The 21,797-nt window shown below is 40.6% G+C and overlaps 1 protein-coding gene across 2 annotated transcripts in view; it reads left to right on the top strand.

Moving 5' to 3' along the window:
- The first annotated feature begins 5,307 nt into the window (after positions 1 to 5,307).
- Positions 5,308 to 21,797, top strand: part of CKAP2L (cytoskeleton associated protein 2 like) — a 33,938-nt gene continuing 17,448 nt past the window's right edge. For both annotated transcript variants that reach the window (XM_007525481.2, XM_060187257.1), the window contains exons 1-3: positions 5,308 to 5,423; positions 15,362 to 15,428; positions 17,568 to 17,619. In XM_007525481.2, coding sequence (XP_007525543.1) covers positions 5,393 to 5,423; positions 15,362 to 15,428; positions 17,568 to 17,619 — 150 coding nt within the window. In that variant the 5' untranslated portion in view covers positions 5,308 to 5,392. The remainder of the gene's footprint in view (positions 5,424 to 15,361; positions 15,429 to 17,567; positions 17,620 to 21,797) is intronic.

Here is a 21,797-nt window from a genome sequence, read left to right as displayed (position 1 = left end):
TAATAAACAGAATGCACAGTTCATGGCAATAGAAAAAGCATGACTTGGACTAATGCTTTTAGGGTAACTAATATCTTAAGCTTTATTTTCTAGAAGGTAAGCAGTGATACTTCTAGATTCCCAAATTTGTTGATGGTTAGGTCTTCTCTTCAAAATAACATGAATAGAACAAGTGTTTAGTACAAAAATTCTTTTTATAAATTATTATCTATGACCACCTGTGGCCAGTAGTTTTGTATCCTTTAGGTCAGCTCCTTGCAGTGCTTGCTAATCCTTCAGCAGAGACCCTCAGACTCTCTTCCTCCTTTCCTTATTTAGGCAACAGGGAGAATGTGAGCTCTGAAGCCCAGCCCAAGGGTGGAGGAGACAGTTCTGTGTCAGGTATAAAAGATGGGGAAAAGCTGAGGGGGGCGCGCTGTTGCCTGATGGCCACTGTTGGCAGCACGCCCTTTTGCAAAAGAATAAATGCCTTGCTTCAACTCCTTATTTTTTGCCTTGATAAGTAATTTCAATTGGACATCACTTACAACAATTTGGGGGCTCATCTGGGATGACCTTCAGGTCAGGAATGAGTTGGGTAAATCCTGGCTGCAGGAGGCGCACCTCGCCCCAGTTGAGGATGACCTGGAGCAAGACAGACCCTTACTCCCTGGCTCCTTCAAGGGACCCAAGACAGAGAAATTGGTCAGCAGTGCAAGGGGGGAAATGCCTTGCTTCAACTCCTTATTTTTTGCCTTGACAAATAATTTAAATTGGATGTCATTTACAACATTGTGACCAAACCACAGTTTCATATTATTATCAACAGAAAGGACTGGTACATTATTGTTCATCATAATTAGATAAACTTTACAAGAAAGTAAATCAGGTATGTAATTACTTGTCTTAATCATTATTTTACTGCATCACAATTAGCAGTAAATGATAAAAATACATACAAATAATTATACTTAGTGTTACTTTGGGAGAAACCACAGTTGCTTCTAAAGTCAAAGATTTTTGTTTTTTCTCTTTCTTTTGCTAGTCTACCAGTATCCACAAAAGGGGTTAAAAATTATAATATTTCTAGATTCATTTAAATCTCACATTATGTATGTACAATACCTGTGTTCACATACCTTTAAAAAAATTCACATGTACATGAAAAACAAATGGATACAACATGTATTGACTTGGGAAATTATTAAACTCAAAAGAACTTAGGTGGAGAAGTAATGGGAAGAGTAGTCCAAGATGACTGTCAGTTTCCTGTGATTGGACACTAGGAAAATGGTTGTTTCTCAGTATTATTTTTACAGAAATATGGAGTGTTCTACATTCAGTCCCAGAATCAAGTATGATGAGTAACATTTTAGACATATATTTTGAGCTACTGGCAGGACACCAAAATACAAATGTATAATAGGTAGATGATAATGTGTCTGAAATTCAAAGAATTTAAATTAGACATAGATTTGGAAGTTATCAGTAGGCTTACAGTAGTTAAAACCTTTAAAGTGACATAAAAAAAGAGAAAAGAAGAAAGGCATATGATGAACATTGTAGGGCTGTCCATGTAATCACCATCTCTCTTCTTTACCAACAGAACTCTTTTTATATTCAAAAGGAAATTTGTCTTAGTCCAAAGAGTGAATCCAAGTGATCCCAGCCAATTAATCCATCTTCACACAACTGAGTCATATTGAGTTAGTTCTATGTAGTGAAATATTAAGCTGTTGAGAACAACGCTGAGAAAGTTTTTTTTCTAATCACATAAGATAAAGTGATATAGAAGTAGGGGGAGCTTTTTCCTCCTTCCTACATGCATGAGACATATCCTACAAAAATGTGAATTTGGAATTGTGGTGGCCACACTGGGAAGTACCACATTGGAAAGGAATAGTCACAAACTACAGAAAACAGAATGGGAAGAGAGAAAGAACCAACATCTCTAATGATATTATTGCACTAAGGATCTTAGGATTGCAAAATTTTAAGAAAACAATAGGCATTGTTATAGTTTTCAACTTCATATTCTTTGCTATTAATTACAAGCAAACTTAGTCTAACAAACACAAAACACCATGGGAGGGGGGAACCCAATCTCATGTTTGTTTTACTCCATTCTTTTAGCTGCCACTACTTTTGCAGGATTTCCACTACTTTCCAAATCTGAGTAGAGTAAAATTAAACAGCTTGATATTTTAAGAAGTAGAGAAATATAGGGAGTTGGGTGATAGCACACTGGATTAAATGCACATAGTGTGAAGTGCAAGGACTGGTGCAAGTTTCCCGGGTCGAGCCCCCGGCTCCCCACCTGTAGCGGAGGGGGTCACTACAGAAGCAGTGAAGCAGGTCTGCAGGTGTCTATCTTTCTCTTCCCCTCTTTCTTCCCCTCCTTTCTCAATTTCCCTCTGTCCTATCCAACACCAGCAACAACAACGAGAGAAAAAGATGAACACTAGGAGAAATGGATTTGTGGATTTGTAGTACAGGCACTGAGCCCCAGCAGTAACCCTGGAGACAAAAAAAAAAATGTGGGGGTAGGTAGCATAATGGTTATGCAAAAAGACTCTCATGCTTGAGGCTTTAAAGTCCCAGGTTCAATCCCCTGTACCACCATATGCCAGAGCTGAGTAGTGCTCTAGTAAAAAAAAAAAAAAAAAAACACTAGACTCTCAAGCAGGAGGTCCTGAGTTCAATCCCCAGCAGTACATGTACCACAGTGAAGTCTGGTTCTTTCTCTCCTCCTATCTTTCTCATTAATAAATAAGTAAAATCTTCAAAAAAAAGAGAAAGAAATAGAAAAACACAAAACATAGAATACCAACTCAACAAGCCTTTAAAATATATTTCAGCTGGGAGTTGGGTGAAAGGGCAGTAGATTAAGCACAGGTTGTGCAAAGCGCAAGTACCGGACTAAGGATCCCGGTTCGAGCCACCGGCTCCCCACCTACAGGGGAGTCACTTCACAAGCAGAGAAGCAGATCTGCAGGTGTCTATCTTTCTCTCCCCCTCTCTGTCTGCCCCTCCTCTCTCCATTTCTCTCTATCCTATCCAACAACAATGACATCAGTAACTACAACAATAAAACAACAAGGGCAACAAAAAGGGAATAAATAAATAAATATTAAAATATATTTCAGCTGCTCAGTTTCCAGTGGTGAAAATACTATATATCAAAGTAAAAAGGTTCTAAACAAAGAAAAAAATCAGTAAAATGAAAAAGCAATTTACTGAATGTGATAAAATTGAAAAACACACCCGATATGAAATTAAAATACATTAAGAACTCAATAGCATTAACTTAATTGCAAAACATTTTTTAATCTTATTTAAAAGTTAGCAGAACTAATACACATTTTTCAACAAAGATGACATATAAATGGTCAGTATATATAAGAAAATATGTTCAACATGCCTAGGATGGACTTTCTAGCTTTCTTCTATCCTAAGATCCCTAATCTTATCTGCTCTATCCCTACTTTTCGGTTCCTATTCATTAACCATTTTGTCTCAATTTATGTCCTGCTACCTTCCAGACACCAATTTGCAGATGCTACCATGACTCCATCCTGACTTCTCTGGGCAGATGACCTCACCAATGTGTCCTGGAACCCCACCTTTCCAGAGGTCTGGCCCACTGGGGAAGGATAGAAACAGGCTGGGGGTATAGATACACCAGCCAATACCCATGTCCAGCAAAGAAGCAATTACAGAAGTCAGAACTCCTACCTTCTGCACCCCAAAAACAACCTTGATCCACACTCCCAGCAGGGGAGAAGTGATAGGAGGAAGAAGATAAGAGGACTCTGAACTCTAGCTCCATTAGCACCCAAAGAGAGGAGGAAAAGGAGAGGGACATATGGAGGTAGCAATGTTGTCATGAGTGACTTGGAGGGGAAGAGAGGATTGTATCAGGGAGAAAAATGGAGCAATTATGTATAAATGCAGACAGACAGTTGTAGAGATGATGGCTGGCCCTTGTGGTGGCTTGCAGTGAGGCGACTGAAGGTTCAAAACCCTGGTGGTGGGAATTAAGTGTATTTATGCCCCTGTTGACATGTAATTTTGTAAATCAATATTAAATCACTAATAAAATAAAAAGGTATTCAACAGCACTAATCATCAGAGAAATGAAAATCAAAACAATGAGATATCACTTCATAGACCTGCTAGATAAGTGAGTGAGACTCAAAAATTTCATGGTGGGTATGGTATGTACTACTGTAATATTTTTTAAATTTTTTTTATATTTATTTATTTCCTTGTGTTGCCCTTGTTTTATTGTTGTTGTTATTGATGTCACTGTTGGACAGGACAGAGATAAATGGAGAGAGAAGGGGAAGACAGAGAGGGGGAGAGAAAGACACCTGCAGACTTGCTTCACCGGCTGTGAAGTGACCCCCCTGCAGGTGGGGAGCCTGGGGCTCGAGCCGGGAACCTTACCCAGGTCCTTGGGCTTTGCGCCACGTGCGCTTAACTCGCTGCGGTACCGCGTGACTCCCTGTACCACTGTAATCTTACAATCTTATAATCCACTATTAATCATTTTCATTTAATATATTAAATAAAAAAATAAATGATCCTGGAGGGCATTACAGTAAGTGAAATAAATCAGACAGGAAAAACAAATATTACATGGAATCACTTGTATGTGGAATCCAAGTGAAAAGTCAAACTTCCCTGTGTTGCTCCACAGAACTAGAGCAAAAGAGAAAATAAAAGACTAGAATCAATGAGTAAGGGATTATATGAGTTAATTTTAAAAATAACTTATAATAGACAAGATCCTCTTATGGGATCTGAAGAATTATGTTGTGTGGGATGTTAAGACTATATGACTTCTAAAATTGAAACCCATTTGATCATTAAATTTCCTTGGGGGGTATTTAGTGGTTTAAAGTAAATACAGTTGTTGATAAATACGTAAAATGTCTCAACTTTTCTGAAAAACACCCTCACCCCAGCCTAGCTCCTCTTCAGTCATCATACACCAGGATCTGAAAGCCCTCTGCACACACATACACACACACCCTCCCAGAGTCATTTACTTTGGTGCAATACACCAAATCCAGTCAAGTGTAGTTTCTAGGCGTCCAGCAGCTGGAGAAACAACCCTACGTAGAAACTCAGCTGTCACACTGCAATCTCTTTCTGGGCGGGAGGTTCCAAGACAGCATTCTGCAAATTTACCATCGCGCTCAGTAGACATTGGGCTCAGTAGACTCAAGGGCAGGAAATCACAAACGCCAGAGCCAATCGCAAAGCGCCTACTTCCACTTGTCCCGCCCTCCCCAGGTTCCGACTAGAGAGTTTCAAACCCACGGGAGCCAATGAGAGTGAGCGAGCGCGGTGACGCGAGCCTTAGCCGGGGGCGCGTACTTTGAAGAGAAACTGTCACTGTGGAGTCATGGTGGGGCCGCGGCCCTCTGCCGCCGCGGGTGAGTACACCTGAGCACCCGGCTCCTGCAGGCGATGGAGCTCGGGAGGGGGGAGAGGGAGGACACGGAGGGAGTTCTTGCGATGGAAATTGCCTGTCTGCTCCCCCGCCTGCCTCAGTCTTCCCGGGGCGTTTCCCGGGCTGGGGGTGCAGAAAGTTGTACCGGGACCAGATGGCACCGGGTCTTATTTCCAATAAGGCTCGACATTTCTGGGCTGAAAGATGTCGTTAATACCCGGTTTGAGAGGGTCTAGTTGAAACCGCTTCCCCTCGATCGCACTTCCGGCGCTCGGGGGCGGAAGTTGGATCCCAGGGGGAGCCGGGTGCGGTCCTCCCTCCTGGCTGCTCTGCTGCTCTGTGCCCGCGTCCAGAACCGGGTCTGATCCGCGCCTTCTCCCGCCTCTCCACCTCTTGAACCTGCACTGGAAGTTGATGGGTTAACAGCTGCCCCCGAGCGCTCGGGTTCTTGGGTTCCTGGACTTCATAACTGTCCCTGAAGCCTTTTGCCTGTCTTTTCAAAACATCTGCTCAAGTGCCACTTGCAAGGAGATGCACGCAGATGTTTTGACAGTTTCATAACCCATGTCACTGCTGGGTCCTAGGCACTATCCCAGGGTTTTGGGATTACCTAGGGTGAGCATGTCTGTCTGTCTGTCCCCATCTGATAGGCTCTGTAACTTGCAAGAAGCCACAGAGCCGGGGGGATTCAAGGCACCTCTCAGACTCCAGTAGCTCCTTCTCTTTACTGCCCGCCTGGACCTAAACTTGCATCTCCCAGTACTGAGAGACTCATTACAGTGAGCTATCAAATGCACCTGCAGTTCAGTTAACAAGAGATTTTAATTAGTTTTGCACTTTTAGCCATTTTGTCGTTGTTTCCTTTTGGGGCTTTAATTTTAGTTTTTTCCAGCCCGCTGCTATTGGTCCCTATCTCTGAGCTCCCATAATTCTTTCTTTGCTCTCTTACATTCACAGATTTTATATATATAAAGAAAACATGGACAAGCACAAGGACCGGCGTAAGGATCCCGGTTCGAGCCCCGGCTCCCCACCTGCAGGGGAGTCACTTCACAGGCGGTGAAGCAGGTCTGCAGGTGTCTATCTTTTTCTCCCCCTCTCTGTCTGCCCCTCCTCTCTCCATTTCTCTCTGTCCTATCCAACAACAACGACATCAATAACAACAACAATAAAACAAGGGCAACAAGATTCACAGATTTTTTTCCTTTTTTTTTTTTAATGTACAGTGCTGTATTCCTGGCCCTGGATTTTATTATATTGTAATTTTTGAGTTTATTCGTTTTAAATTTACTTAATTAATGAGGGAAATAGAACCAAAAGTCACTCAGGCACACGCAGTGCAGGGGATAGAACTAGAGACCCTGTGCTTTTAATCACTGTGCTACCTCCAGAGCTCCTATAGATTGAAATTTTACACATAGACACATTACACATATTGCTGGATCATAAGGTATTTTCATTTAAGGACTTAATACAGTTTTACATAAGACATGTACCAGTTTGTATTTCTGCCAACAGATCCTTTCTTTAAAAACAAGCTTGGGTTTTTTGTTTGTTTTTCATATATATATATATATAGAGAGAGAGAGAGAGAGAGAGAGGATGAGAGGAGTGAGAAGCAGACAGACAGAGAGAGACACTTCTGTATTGCTCCGCTATCCTTACAGCTTCCCCAAATACATAGTGTACTCAATGTGGTGCCAGGGTTCGAACTCAAACCTTCCTATATTGCAAGGCACACATCTTACTTGGTGAGCTATTTCCCAGCCCCTACATTGAAATTTTTGTTTTAATTAGTGATTTTTACATTACTTTACAGAAGCTTAACATTTCAAAGGTATAGTTTCACATATGTTGTGTATAGTTCACCAAACCTACCCCCAAAGCTCTTAAGCATGGGTTTTCACAAAGTCTAGAAGAGACTTTGTTTACCTTTTTTTTTTCTTTTGGCACATTTGCATGATTTACTGTATTCTAGATATGAGTGAAGCCATCTGGTAGTTTTCTTTGACCGCTTTACTAGTTTCATCTAGCAAAGCCACTTCCAGTCCCATACATTTTTGCCTGAATAATGCAATGTCATTTTTCAATATTCTTTTTTATTATTATTATTTTAAAAAGGAGACATTAACAAAACCGTAGGATAGGAGGGGTTCAACTCCACACAGTTCCCACCACCAGATCTCTATATCCCATCCCCTCCCCTGATAGCTTTCCTATTCTTTATCCTTCTGAGAGCATGGACCCAAGGTCACTGTGGGTTGCAGAAGGTGGAAGGTCTGGCTTCTGTAATTGCTTCCCTGCTGAACATGGGCGTTGACTGGTCAATCACACTCTCAGCCTGCCTCTCTCTTTCCCTAGTAGTGTGGGGTTCTGGAGAAGCAGAGCTCCAGGACACATTGGTGGGGTCGTCTGTCCAGGGGAGTCTGGTCAGCATCCTGCTGGCATCTGGAACCTGGTGGCTGAAAAGAGAGTTAACATACAAAGCCAAACAAATTGTTGAACAGTTATGGACCTAAAGGCTGGAATAGTGCAGATGAAGTGTTGGGGGGTACTCCCTGCAGACTATTGTGTACTTTTGCTTTCAGTTATATATTTTGCCCTAGTTTATGGGTATGTGTGAACATATGCTCTGTCTCAGGGGACCTGGTCTATATCTAGGTTTTGGGACTTTGTTAGGAAGTGAACCACCTGGAATGGAATCAGAGAATACTATGAAAGGAACGGTCTCACCCAAGTAATGAGGGTGAAGGGTCATTCCACACCTGAAGTCTCTGGACACAGTCTGAAGTGAAGCATGCTGAGGTGGTTGCGTTGATTAGGTTGTGATCGGCAGATGCAGTACTATTTGATATGCATTGAGAGAAGCATGCAGGAAAGTGGGCCCCACCCTAAGGTTCCAGGGCTGGGAGAAATATAGGCTCTATAGTGGAAATGTGAGGTTCCTGCTGTCTAGGGTTCAAGAAGACAATGGATAGTAATTGGGTCAACTTTGAAAAGTCCCTTTGTTATGATTTGCTGTACAGTACCCAACATCTTGTATATATACAGTACACAACATCTTGTGTCACCGGTTGCTTCTGTTCTCCCTGGTCTAGGCTTTTGAGAGAGTCAACATATCAAAGACTCAGTCTATGTATTAAAAAGACTCAGTCTGTGTTTTAAAAAGTTTGAGACATACAATCAATTTTCCCCCTCTCATTTTAATTAAATAGTGATTTATATGACTACAATTTAATAAGAGTGTACATAGACACCATTCCCACCACGAAAAGACTGTGTCCCATCCCACCTACCCACCCCCATCCCCCCAAGCTCTGGGAAGCCAAATGTCACCCTCCCCGTCACCACAGGGTTTTTACTTTGGTGCCCTACTTTAGATTTAGTCAGACCCTGCTTTTAGTTTCCCTTTCTATTCTTCTTTCTCAACTTCTGTTTTTTTCAATATTTTTCAATATTCTATTAAATCTGTATAGCATAACTTCTTGGCTATATGAATAGTACAAGTATAGGTGTTGTATCTTATCAACGCTTTTCACCCATCTGTTGATAATATGTGGTTTTTATCTTTCCTTTTTGGTTATGTGGTATATCATCATTATTTAACTTAAAAGGAGGTTAGGAGTGGGGGCTGCTTGTGGCGTGTGAAAGGATTCACAGTGAGAGCTGGAAACTGGTTTAAACAATACAAGGTTTATTAGGGTGAAACAAGTAAAAGGCAAATTAAGCACTTATCATCAAGGGTTAAGAGTATATATACTAGGGTCCATAAGGTCTGAGTATAGTTATCAAAAGTTTAGTTCCATAAGAAACAACTATCAGCTCTGGTAAAGGTTGCTCATGGCTGTAGAGGAGTTTAAAAGTTTACCGGCTAGCAGAGTCACACGTGTTCAGTTCCCAGGAGAAGTAGCCATGCAGAGATACCTGGCATACCTCTGCCATACCTCTCACCAGGAGAAGAAACCACAGCCAAAAAGAGAGCAATGTGCTCCAAGTCCCTTGCTTTTATACATTCCCTTCTCTGAAGCACCTCCTCAGGGTGACATCATTTTTATGCTATTAGTCCCAAACTCCTGTTGGGGGTCACAGCAGTATATTACATTAATTGGTTTACATATGTGAATTATCTCTGCATCCCAGGCATGAATCCCATCTGGTTCTGATGTGTTCTTGGTGTGTTACTGAATCCTTTTTGTCCAGATTTTGTTGAGGATTTTTGTGCCAGTGTTCATCAGAGATGTCAGTCTATAGTTCGCTCTCTTTGTACTATCCTATCCTGTTGGGGAGATCAAAGTAATACTGGCCACATAGAATGTGCTTGCAAGTGTTTCTCCACTACTAATTTTTTGGAAGAGCCTGAGTAGAATAGATGTTAGTTCTTCTTTGACAGTCATATATAACTCATTAGAAAAACCCATCTGGACCTGGGCTTTTTGCTCTCTCTTTTTTTTTTTTTAATTTTTTTATATTTATTTTCTCCCTTTTGTTGTCTTTGTTGTTTTATTGTTGTAGTTATTATTGATGTTGTCATTGTTGGATAGGACAGAGAGAAATGGAGAGAGGAGGGGAAGACAGAGAGGGGGAGAGAAAGATAGACACACCTGCAGACCTGCTTCACCATCTGTGAAGCGACTCCTGCAGGTGGGGAGCCAGGGGGCTCCAACTGGGATCCTTACGCGGGTCTCTGCGCTTTGCTCCACCTACGGACTCCGGGGCTTTTTGCTCTTAGAGAGACTTGATTAGTGATTCAATTTCTTCACTAGAGAATTGCACTGATCAGGCTATCTACTTCTTCTTGGTTCAGTCTTTGAGAGGTTGTATGACTATGTGCTCATTTTATCTAGATTGTCCAATTTGTTTGCATATGTATGTGTATATATATGCTTAGAGTATTCTTTTATGACCTTTCATATTTCTGCATCATTGGCTTTAATTTCACTTCCTTCATTTCTGAATATTTTTTTCTGATTTATTCATTTGATAGAGAACCAGAGCATCATTCTGGCATATGTAATGCCAGGGCTCAAACTCTAGACCTCATCCAAAATTCTGCCACTGTGCCACCACCTGAGCGTTTGGCTTTTGTTTTGTTTTGTTTTTACCAAAACACTACTCAGCTCTGGCTTATGGTGGTGCCGGGGACTGAACCTGGGACCTCAAAGCCTCAGGCATGAAAGCCTTTTTCAGAACTATTGCACTACTCCAAAACCTGATTTTTTAAAGTGGATTTTATGCTTTCTTTTTTTAAAACTCAATATTTATTATTTATTTATACCAGAGAGTGAGAGGGAGGAGAAGGAGAACCAGAACATAGGAAAGGTATCAGGGGAGGGGGTGGGAAACAGAGCTCTGGTGGTGGGAATTGTGTGGAAACACTGACAAAAAACATAGGATAAGAGGGATACAACTCCACAGTGTTTCCTTTTTATAAATAAAATTTAAAAAAAAAAAAAAGAAAGAAAGAAACAACATCACTCTGAAGGTGAGGTCCCAGCCACCATGCTTAAGGTTCAAAGCTTTATCCATTGCACCTCCTCCCAGGCCACAGATTTCTTGAGTGTAATATCTAGCTTACCATATATAAAATTCTTTTAAACTGATCTTGTCTCATTATTATTTTATATTGTATTGTTCTATTCATTTCTTTTTTTCCTGTTTCATCCCTCACTGTCTCATATTGCTGTTGGTTTTGTTTCTGGTTCTGTCTTACTGTTTATCACCTTGCTCAACATTTTTTTTTTCTTTTCTGGTGGAACTCCTTTAGCATTTGTATATCTGAGAACACACTTTATTTCTCCCTCATATTTGAATGATAATTTTACAGGGTAAAATTTTCTTAGCTGGTAATATTTACCTTTTAGCAGTTTAAATATGTCATTCCATTCTCTTTTAGCCTGTAAGGTTTCTGCTGAGAGCCAGGTAGCACTGTCTTTGTGTCACTTTCCCCCTTCCTTTAGCTCTATACAGCATTTTTTTCTTTGTACTTGACTTTTTTTTTTTTTTTTTACCAGAGCACTGCTCAGCTCTGGTTTATGATGGAGCAGGGGATTGTAACTGGAACTGTGGAGCCTCAGCATGAGAGTGTATAACCATTATGCTATCTACCCCTACCCTGACTTTTGATAATTCTTTAATGCTACCCCTACCCTGACTTTTGATAATTCTTTAATGATGTATCAGTATAAATCACTTTAGATTCAAGAATTTCAGTATTCTCTCTGCTTCTATAATATCTCTGTACTTTTTGTTTCCCAAATTTGGGAATGTTCAGCTATTACTTCCTTGATTATAATTTTTGCCCTCTCCCATCTCTCCCCCCCTTTGAAATTCCTATTACTCTTATATTTACTTTTTTTTCCTTTTTTTTTTTTTCCCACCAGGGTTATCACTGGAGCTTGATGGCTGTATGACAACTCCACTGCTCCCAGGAGCTATATTTTCTTTCTTTTTTAATATATACCTTGGTATTTTTTATTATTTTAATTTTATTAGTGATTTACAAAATTACATGGAGCCATATTTTCTTTAATTTTTATTTTTGATAGAGGGTAAGAGGGGGGGGAAAGCTAGAGGAAAGAGATATTTCCCTCCCACCCCTACGGGTGTATACTGGAGACTTGCACCTAGTAGTATGTGTTGTAGACTTGCATGGTAGTATGTGTTCTCTACTAGGTGTGCCACCACCATCCCCCCTATAACTATTTTCTTTTTTTTAACCCAGTTCAAGTTCTGCTTTGTGATTTCTTATTTTTCAATTTCCTTTTTATTTATTATTATTATTATTATTATTAGTGATTTAATAATGATTGATAAGATTGTGGGATAAGAGGTGTACAATTCTCTACAGTTCCCATCACCAGAGTGCCATATCCCATCCACTCCATTGGAAGTATCCCTATTCTTTATCCCTCTAGGAGTATGGACCAAAGGTTGGGGTGCAGAAGGTGGAACGTCTGACTTCTGTAATTGCTTCTCCGACCTATAACTACTTTCTAGTAGTGTCTGGTGTTTTTCATAGAATTGCTTTGTTTTCTGAAGCCTTGTTTCTCCATCTTCTGCCATTTTAGAGATAGTGGTAATTTTTTCTTTACTTGATATTCTCAGCATGATGAGGACTACTCCCTAGGCTTTCCATTTGAGACTGAAATCAATTCTAAGTGTTATTCACTGGGGGTCGGGCGGTAGCGCAGCGGGTTAAGCACACGAGGCACAAAGCGCAAGGACCCGCGTAAAGATCCCAGTGCAAGCCCCCAGCTCCCCACCTGCAGGGGAGTCGCTTCACAGGCGGTGAAGCAGGTCTGCAGGTGTCTATCTTTCTCGCCCCCTCTCTGTCTTCCCCTCCTCTCTCCATTTCTCTCTGTCCTGTCCAACGAACGATGACATCAATAACTACAACAACAGTAAAAACAGCAACAAGGACAACAAAAAAGAAAATAAAAAATAAAATAAGACTTGAACTCTGTTACTCACAACCCATAACTCTGAATTTTTTTTCTTTTTATTCTGTTTACTTATTATTAGATAGAGAAATTAATAGGGGACGGGGAGATAGAGGAAAAGAGAGAAACATCTGTGCCCTGCTTCACCGTTCGTGAAGCTTTTCCCTTGCAGATGGAGACCAGGGGCTTGAACCTGGGTCCTTGTGCACTGTAATGTGTGTGCTTAACTAGGTGCACCTGGTTTTTGATAATTTTTTAATACAGTCTGGCCCCTACAACCTATAACTCAGTGGATTTTTTTTTTCCTTCTCATTAGTGATAAACTCCTTCCTGAGTCTCCAGTATCTCTTTATTTTTATCTTGAACCTATTTCTCTATGTTGAGAAATTGTAATTTCTTTTTTTTTTTATTTATTTTATTTATTTATTCCCTTTTGTTGCCCTTGTTGTTTTTTTTATTGTTGTAGTCGTCGTTGTTGGACAGGACAGAGAGAAATGGAGAGAGGAGGGGAAGACAGAGAGGAGGAGAGAAAGACAGACACCTGCAGACCTGCTTCACCGCCTGTGAAGCGACTCCCCTGCAGGTGGGGAGCCGGGGTTCGAACCGGGATCCTTATGCCGGTCCTTGTGCTTTGCGCCACCTGCGCTTAACCCGCTGCGCTACAGCCGGACTCCCTAGAAATTGTAATTTCTTTAATAACCCTCACCATAAACTTTTTTAAGTTTTTTTTTTTTTGCCTCCAGGGTTTTCGCTGGGGCAATCCACTGCTCCTGGAGGCCATTTTCCCCATTTTGTTGCCCTTGTTGTTGTGCTTGTTGTAGTTGTTATTGTTGTCGTTGGATAGGACAGAGAGAAATGGAAAGAGGAGGGGAAGACAGTGGGGGTGGGGGGAGAAAGATAGACACCTGCAGACCTACTTCACCGCTTGTGAAGCGACTCCCCTACAGTTGAGGTGCCGAAGGCTCAAACCGGGATCCTTACACGGTCCTTGCGCTTTTCACCACTTGTGCTTAGCCCACTGCGCTACTGCCCCACTCCCTCTCCAGTAAACTTGACACATAATACTTTGTGCATTTGGCTGGGCTTTCTGTTGTTAGGCAGCAGGTAGTGCTCTGGCTATAGTGCTGGGTTTCTTCTTTGTATGTCACTATAATGGATGATCAAGGATGTTGAAGGGATGATGACCCTGTATGACACCTGTTGTTGTTGTAATACTTAGGAGGTACACCGCCTAGCAAGAGGGTTTACCATGTACCCAGCCCTTCCCAAACACTTCTAGCACAGAATCCACCTTATTCTACATGCTCAACTGGGCAAAGACTCAATGTTTTAAGCCAGTTTACCAGTAACTATTTGCACTGTGACTCCCTTGGGTGGAGGACCAGGTGGCCAGGTCAAACTATCTCTGGCCCTTTGACCCTCCACTGAACTGCCAGTGGTTAACTAGTTCGTCTGCCACAAAGGTGAATCCTTGTTAATTCCCTGGGGTCAGGAGTTTAGAGCCCACCATAGTCTACCCACTTTTCTAAGCCTGCTAAGTCTAGTGAACACCACACTTTCAGTCCTGAGGTGTCTGTCCCTCTCTTCTCTGCATGCTGTCAACATGCATGCACCCACACTAGTCAGTGGTGTTTCTTCCCAAAATCCCAGCCATGGTCTAATGAGATTAGAGGAACATGGTTTGCTTGTGACTCTACCACGGCCCTTCCTTGGGAAGCCTGAAACTTTGTGAGAATAGAAAAATTGACACTTCATCCCCTCACATGTCCTATTTAGTCACCATGTATATAGGTAAATGTCTGCAATGAACTCCCTATCCTGGTCTGTAGGTAACAACAGTGAGGTTTCAGGACAAGGAATCACCATCCTTGTCCAGTAGTAATATCAACAACAACAGTAATAATAACGGGCCTGGCCTGACTTATCAGCTTAGATGGACCAGTAACAGAATTTCTTTATACAAGGCCTAACCTGTAACATAGAAACAGTGGCTGTGAGCTAGAGCTCGGGAGTTGAACAAACTTGGCCTCAGACCATTGCTTAGATAACTTTGGATATATGTTACCCTTTTAATTTTTTTAATTTTTTTTAATTGATTTATTTCATGAGATCAAGATAGGGAGAGAGACCAGAGAAACACTCTGGCATAGGTGGCATAGGGATCAACCTTTGGACGACCTCATGCTTGGAAATTCAAAGCTCTACCATTACACCAACTATCAGTCCACTTACTTACCCTCTTTAAATTCCAGAATGTAAAATACCTCATAGGACTGTTGTGCAGATTAAAGAACATCATGTTTTAAATGTCTATTTTAGGGCCTTGTCTGTAAATGATACTTATTAAGTTGAAGGAAAACTTAGAGGTTAAGTACTTCATAGCTTTGCGATCCAACACCAAAATCATTACAGAAAAGTGTCATCTTTTAGAATATAAACAAACATGAAATAAAATTCTTTTGTTTGCTTGCATGTTTTGCAGAAGAACGACAAAGAAAGCTCCAGGAATATCTGGCAGCCAAGGGAAAGCTGAAATGCCAAAACACCAAGTGAGTTTGTCTCCCACAGTGATGCAAATTGGGTAGCCTTGGCTGGCAATAGCAATATGAAGTCTTTTCAAAACAGCTATTTTGACTGCAATCCACTCAGATTGTGTTATCATCTATGATAACTAGAAAAAAGTAGGAGAAACAGTCACTCCTCCATCTTTGGAGGATATCTTATCAATATCCTTCAGCCTCTGAGCGCTTATTGGTTGTTTTCTTTAACATGTACTCTTTGAGATGAACAGAATATGGCCACTTCACTTTTAACCTTTGTCAGCATTTCACCATTTTTGTAGTCTTATTTATTTCACTTATTTAGCATTGGTATATTTTCTTTCCACTTGGTTTGATAAATTTTTTTAATTTATTTATTTACTGAGATAAGAGACCAGGAAAGAGAACCAGAGCATCATTCTGGCACATACTTTGCTGATGATGGAACTCAGAACTTCATGCTTGAGGGTCTAAAACCTTATCTACTAAACTGTTAACTGGGCTGGGGGTGGGGTTGGGTGCCGGGGGGGGGGGGGGGGGGGCTTGTTCATCTTTTTTTCTTTTTAACCAAGGCACTTCTCAGCTCTGGCTTATGCTGGTGCCAGGAACAAGATGTTATTTCATCAATTATAATATATTCATCACTCAGTTCTAAGATACACTCCTTAACAAAACTGAGTTCCCCATCCTTCCAGAGGTCACATTCAAAATGAGAGGAAATACTGGAGTCTCCATCAAAGCCTCTATTCTAATAATAGTTTTACATTTACATATATTGCATTTTTAACTCATTTTTCTCAGCATAAAATTTTATTTAAAGATATTTCAAACTTGGAAATCTTTAAAGAAGCAGTTAATTATGTGACTTGCCACAGAATGTCTGATATCTGATGCATTGGGAATTATGTTTAAATAAGACTGTAAATATAAAAACACATATTTCATTGCTCTAGCTAAAATGCTTATATTTATGGATAGGCTATCTCTAAAAGGATCATACAGATAGATGAAGAGGGGTCTTGGTACTGGTGCACCATTAGAGAACACATGGTACAATACATAAGGACCCAAGTTTAAGCCCCTGGTCTCCTGCAGGGGGAAGCTTCACAAACAGTAAAGCACTGCTGCAAGTGTCTCTAGTTCTCTCCCTTTCTATCTCCCCCTTCACTCAATTTCATTTTCTCTATCAAATATATATTAGATAAGAATAGTTGCTGTCTCTGAGGAAAGAATGATTTAAAAGTGGTCTGGGAGGTGGTGTAGTGGATAAAGCATTGGACTCTCAAGCTTGAGGTCCTGAGTTCCATCCCCGGCAGCGCATGTGCCAGAGTGATGCCTGGTTCTTTCTCTCTCACCTCCTATCTTTCTCATTAACAAAAAAGTAAAATATTTTTTAATGACTCATTTAAAAGAAAAAAAGATATTTTCTCCCCAACTGGTCTGAGTTGACTTTTTTCCCACATAGAAGTAGAAGGAAAGGGAGAGAGACAAAATTGCCAAGAACTGCAACTTTCTCCAGTGCAGTAGAGGCTGGGCTCAAATCTGGGTTGTGCACATTCAAAGCAGGTACACTACCCAGGTGAGTATGTTGCCAGTCCAAGAAATTTTCATATACTTTGTGCTTTTTTTTCTTGCCTCCAGGGTTAGCACTAGGGTCAGTGCCGCAAGAAGACTCCACCACTCCTGACAATTTTTTCTTCCTTTGATAGAGACTGAAAAATACTGCTACATTGCTCTCCCACTCATGAAGATTCCCTCCTGTGAGGGGGTGGATAGCACAGTGGTTATGCAAAGAGACTGTCATAACTGAGGTTCCAGAGTCCCAGGTTCGATCTCCAGTCTCCCATACCACCATAAGCCAAAGCTGAGTAGTGCTCTGGTAATAAAAAAAAAAAAAAAAAAACTGCCTTCCTACAGGTGGGGATGGGGCTCCTGAATCTGTGTCCTCGATTACATTAACATGTGTGCCACCACCTGCCCTGCCCTAGAAAGCTTTTTATTAAATATAATTTTGAATTATGTTGTCATAATGTAATTCTGATTTAAATTTAAAATTGTAATCATAATAAAATTTAATCACTGTATTTCCCAAGTTTTATTGATCCTTCTGTACTAAGAATTAATCTTACTTTATTTTTATTTTTATAGACCTTACCTTAAAGCCAAGAATAATTGCCCAAATCCTCCACCTTCTAAATCTGTAAGTAGAAATGTGTCTTTTATAGAAAAATATCCTTTTTAAATGATAAGTAATAGAAGTAATAGAGATGTAAGCAATCTAAAAAACATGCGTTGCAAAGATATTTATCATAAAAAACTATTTGGTCTAAAGTGTCAAAAAGTATAGTATATTAGAATTTTATTTTATGAATCAGAAAAAGAGTCTTAAGTGCACATTGTTCCTTAAAATTGTTATCATTTATTGAGTACATACTATGTATCTGGCAACTCTGATTGCACTAAGTCACTGAGTCTTTACAACCTTAGAAAGGTGTAGGTACTACTATTTTCAGATGAGGGAATTGAGTCACAGAAAGGTTAAGTATCATCTCAAGGTTACATATATATTTAGATAGAGCAATCTAGTGGCATCACATGTGCAAATGACCCTGGCACCTCATTGAAAAAAGATGCTCTGGAATTAGATCATAACATTTGTACACCTTTTGAATATACTATACCAAATATACTCACCAAATTTTGTGCTTTAAAAAATCCATATCTATTTTATGGAGTGCAAATATGTCTCCATTTTTTAAGTTGTTATTGTATGTATAATGATTTATAAGGCAGTTATGTCACATGGGTACAATTTCTAAGGTGACTGAACACAGTTCCCACCTCCAGCCTAAGTCCTCTTCCATCATCATGCACTGGATCCCCAGTGCCCACTCAAACCCCTAAACCCACCTCTCACCCCACCCCACTCCCAGTCCTTGGCCTTGCTGGAACAGACCTACCAAAAGGAGGATACATCTCTCTCTGTTTGTTTTTTTTTTTACATACATACAAAGCAGAAGAACTAAAGAATACTGTACATTATTAGGAAACTCTCCAGCCAATGCCCTTTTTTTATTGTTGCTGAAAAATTTTTAATTCTTTAGTTTTTCTTTTTTTATTTTATTAATGACTTAATTTTGATATACAAAATTATAAGATAATGGGGTATAATTCCCTACCCCACTACCAGAGTTCTGTATCCCCATTCCCTCCATTGGAAGCTACAGTAGTTCTCCCAAGGTTGCAGATATGGATTAACTATTATTTCTGTAGCTACCTGTCTATATTTATACATATTTGCCCCTTTTTTGTTCCTGCCTTCTCTTCCTTTCTAAGTCACACCTACACCTATTACTACTTTTGAATGTCCTTCCTTTTTTCTTCTTTCTCCTGGTCCTGATAGAGTTGGAGTTCAGAACCCTCTGGTCATCTTCCCCTATAACTTCTCCCCTGGTGGGAGACTGGACCAAAAAAATTTTGGAAGGTCCAGAAGATGAGAGTTCTGGCTTCTGTAATTGCTTCTCCACTAGACATGGGTGTTATGGCAGGTCAGTCCTCACTGCTAGCCTGTTTCTGTCTTTCCCTAGTGGGGGAAGGCTCTGGAGAAACGGAATTCCAGGACACATCGGTGAGGTCATCTGCACCGGGAGTTCAGGATGGAATCATCATAGCATCTGCAATAGTGTTCAAGCCAATATCCTTACCTCTTTATTAAGTAATCTGAAAAATCAGAGATAACCATAAGTTTTGGTACTCACAGAGTAACCTAGATATAGCCATATAGCCATTCTCTGTCTTCCATTTCCAGCCCTCCCCTATGCCACACATCCACCAACACCTAGGGAGTCAGGCGGTAGCGCAGTGGGTTAAGCACACGTGGCGCAAAGCGCAAGGACCGGCCTAAGGATCCTGCTTCAAGCCCCCGGCTCCCCACCTGCAGGGGAGTCGCTTCACAGGCAGTGAAACAGGTCTGCAGGTGTCTATCTTTCTCTCCCCCTTTCTGTCTTCCCTTCCTCTCTCCATTTCTCTCTGTCCTATCCAACAACAACTACAACAATAAAATAATAAGGGCAACAAAAGGGAATAAATAAATATTTTTTAAAAATCCACCAACACCAAATATCCACATATATCCATATTCATCCTAGGGTAGTTTTTTTGTTTTTTGTTTTTTCTTTAATACTAATTGGTTCTAGTTAAAAACTTCCTTTAACACTCAGGAAGTTTACACAGTAAATCTTGTATATATTACCATGCATAAAGGTCCACATTCAAGCCCCAGTCCCCACCTGCAGGGAAGCTTCATGGGCAGTGAAGTAGAGCTGCAGGTGTCTCTCTTTCTCCCTCCTTTTCTATTTTCCTTTCATTCTCAATTTCCCATAAAATAAAAAATTTCTAGTAAAATAAAATGCGAGCCTGGAATAACACACACAGAGAGATAGAGACAGATCAGTCCAGAGTGATGACATTGCAAATAGACAAGGCTGTATGGCACATGTGCGCGCACACAGTGTGGTCATTGAAGCACTCTCATATCCTCCCTGGGCCCATAGAGGTTCTACAGATTTCTGCCAGTTCTCCTTTTTGAACAGTTGCTTTCAGTGTAGCTGCTCTAGAATCCACAGTGGATTGTACCAATTACATATCCCAAATTCTAAACTCCCTTTTCTAATTTTCAATGTTTTCTGTAATGTGGTCCTACCTTTCTTATCCAAAATTAAATTATAAAACTAAAACAAGTATATTATGCCCCATAGCTTATACCATTTATCTATTTCCTTATAGTGATTTCTAGGGAAATCAATGACACAGTGACTCCAAGGTGACACAAATGTTCTTGAATGATACTGACCTTTATAAAGGCAGTATTCTTTAACATATACATATACTTATACATACACATATACATACACATATACATTAGTTCCAGAATCAGGTTGTGGTATACTTGATGGAGCTCACACTATGCCCAAGGACCTGGATTCAAGATCTCAGTTCCCACCTACATGGAGGTCACAGGTTTTTTTTCTCTCTGTCCTATGAAGTATAAGAAAAATAAAAATTGGGGCCAGGCAGTGGCATACCTGGCGCACACTTTACAGTGCTCAAGGACCTAGGTTCAAGCCCCTGGTCCCCACCTGTGGAGGGAAAGCTACATAAGTGGTGAAACAGGGCTGCAGGTGTCTCTCTGTCTCTTTCCCTATCTCCCCCTCCTCTCAATTTCTCTGTCACTATCCAGTAATAAATAAAAAAATTTCAAAAAAGTAAAAATTTAAAAATCAGTAAAGTACTTAGTAGTTCAAAGAACTAAAAACAACTATGTGGGGGGGGAGTTTGTAACTTGTATTTCTCCAGTCTCTGAAATGATATTTCATGAGATTTAGTGGGACATAACAAACAGCCAGCAAGTATTTGTTTGATTGAGGCAGAGATAGGAATGGAGAGAGACACCTGCAGACCTACTTCACTGCTTGTGAAGCTTCCCCCTGCAAGGTGGCGACTGGGGGCTTGAACCCTGGCCCTTGCACATGGTAGCCTGTGTGCTCACCTAGGTGTGCCACCACCTGGCCCTATTATGCAACAGTTTTTGTGTATTCAATGCATCTCTGCTTAATTTCATATTTCTCATAGGACCTCAAGCTATAAAAGCCATCTATGAATGAAACTTAAATTTTTCAAGAGGTTAACCATTTTTAGTGACATTCTAGATAAAATAATTTTTGTAGCATGTGCATCAGCAGTTATTTTGATTATTCTTAAAAACAGTAAACTGGGAGTCAGGCGATTGCGCAGCAGGTTAAGTGCATGTGGCACCAAGCACAAGGACCAGCGTAAGGATCCCGGTTTGAGTCCCCGGCTCCCCACCTGCAGGGGAGTCACTTCACAAGTGGTGAAGCAGGTCTGTAGGTGTCTATCTTTCTCTCCCCCTCTCTTTGTTCCCCTCTTCTCTCCATTTCTCTCTGGCCTATCCAACAACAACGACAACAATAACTACAACAATTAAAAAAACAACTAGGGCAACAAAAGGGAATAAATAAATATTTTTAAAAAAACAGTAAACTGGGAGTCGGGCTGTAGCGCAGCAGGTTAAGCGCAGGTGGCGCAAAGCACAAGGACCGGCAGAAGGATCCCGGTTCGAACCCCGGCTCCCCACCTGCAGGGGAGTCGCTTCACAGGCGGTGAAGCAGGTCTGCAGGTGTCTATCTTTCTCTCCCCCTCTCTGTCTTCTCCTCCTCTCTCCGTTTCTCTCTGTCCTATCCAACAACGACGACAACAACAATAATAACTACAACAATAAAACAACAAGGGCAACAAAAGGGAATAAATAAATAAAAATAAAATATTAAAAAAAAAACAGTAAACTACATTATGGATATC

The sequence above is a fragment of the Erinaceus europaeus genome, chromosome 3, assembly GCF_950295315.1.
Source record: "Erinaceus europaeus chromosome 3, mEriEur2.1, whole genome shotgun sequence".
Taxonomy (NCBI): domain Eukaryota; kingdom Metazoa; phylum Chordata; class Mammalia; order Eulipotyphla; family Erinaceidae; genus Erinaceus; species Erinaceus europaeus.
This window is presented reverse-complemented; position numbering and strand designations above follow the sequence as displayed.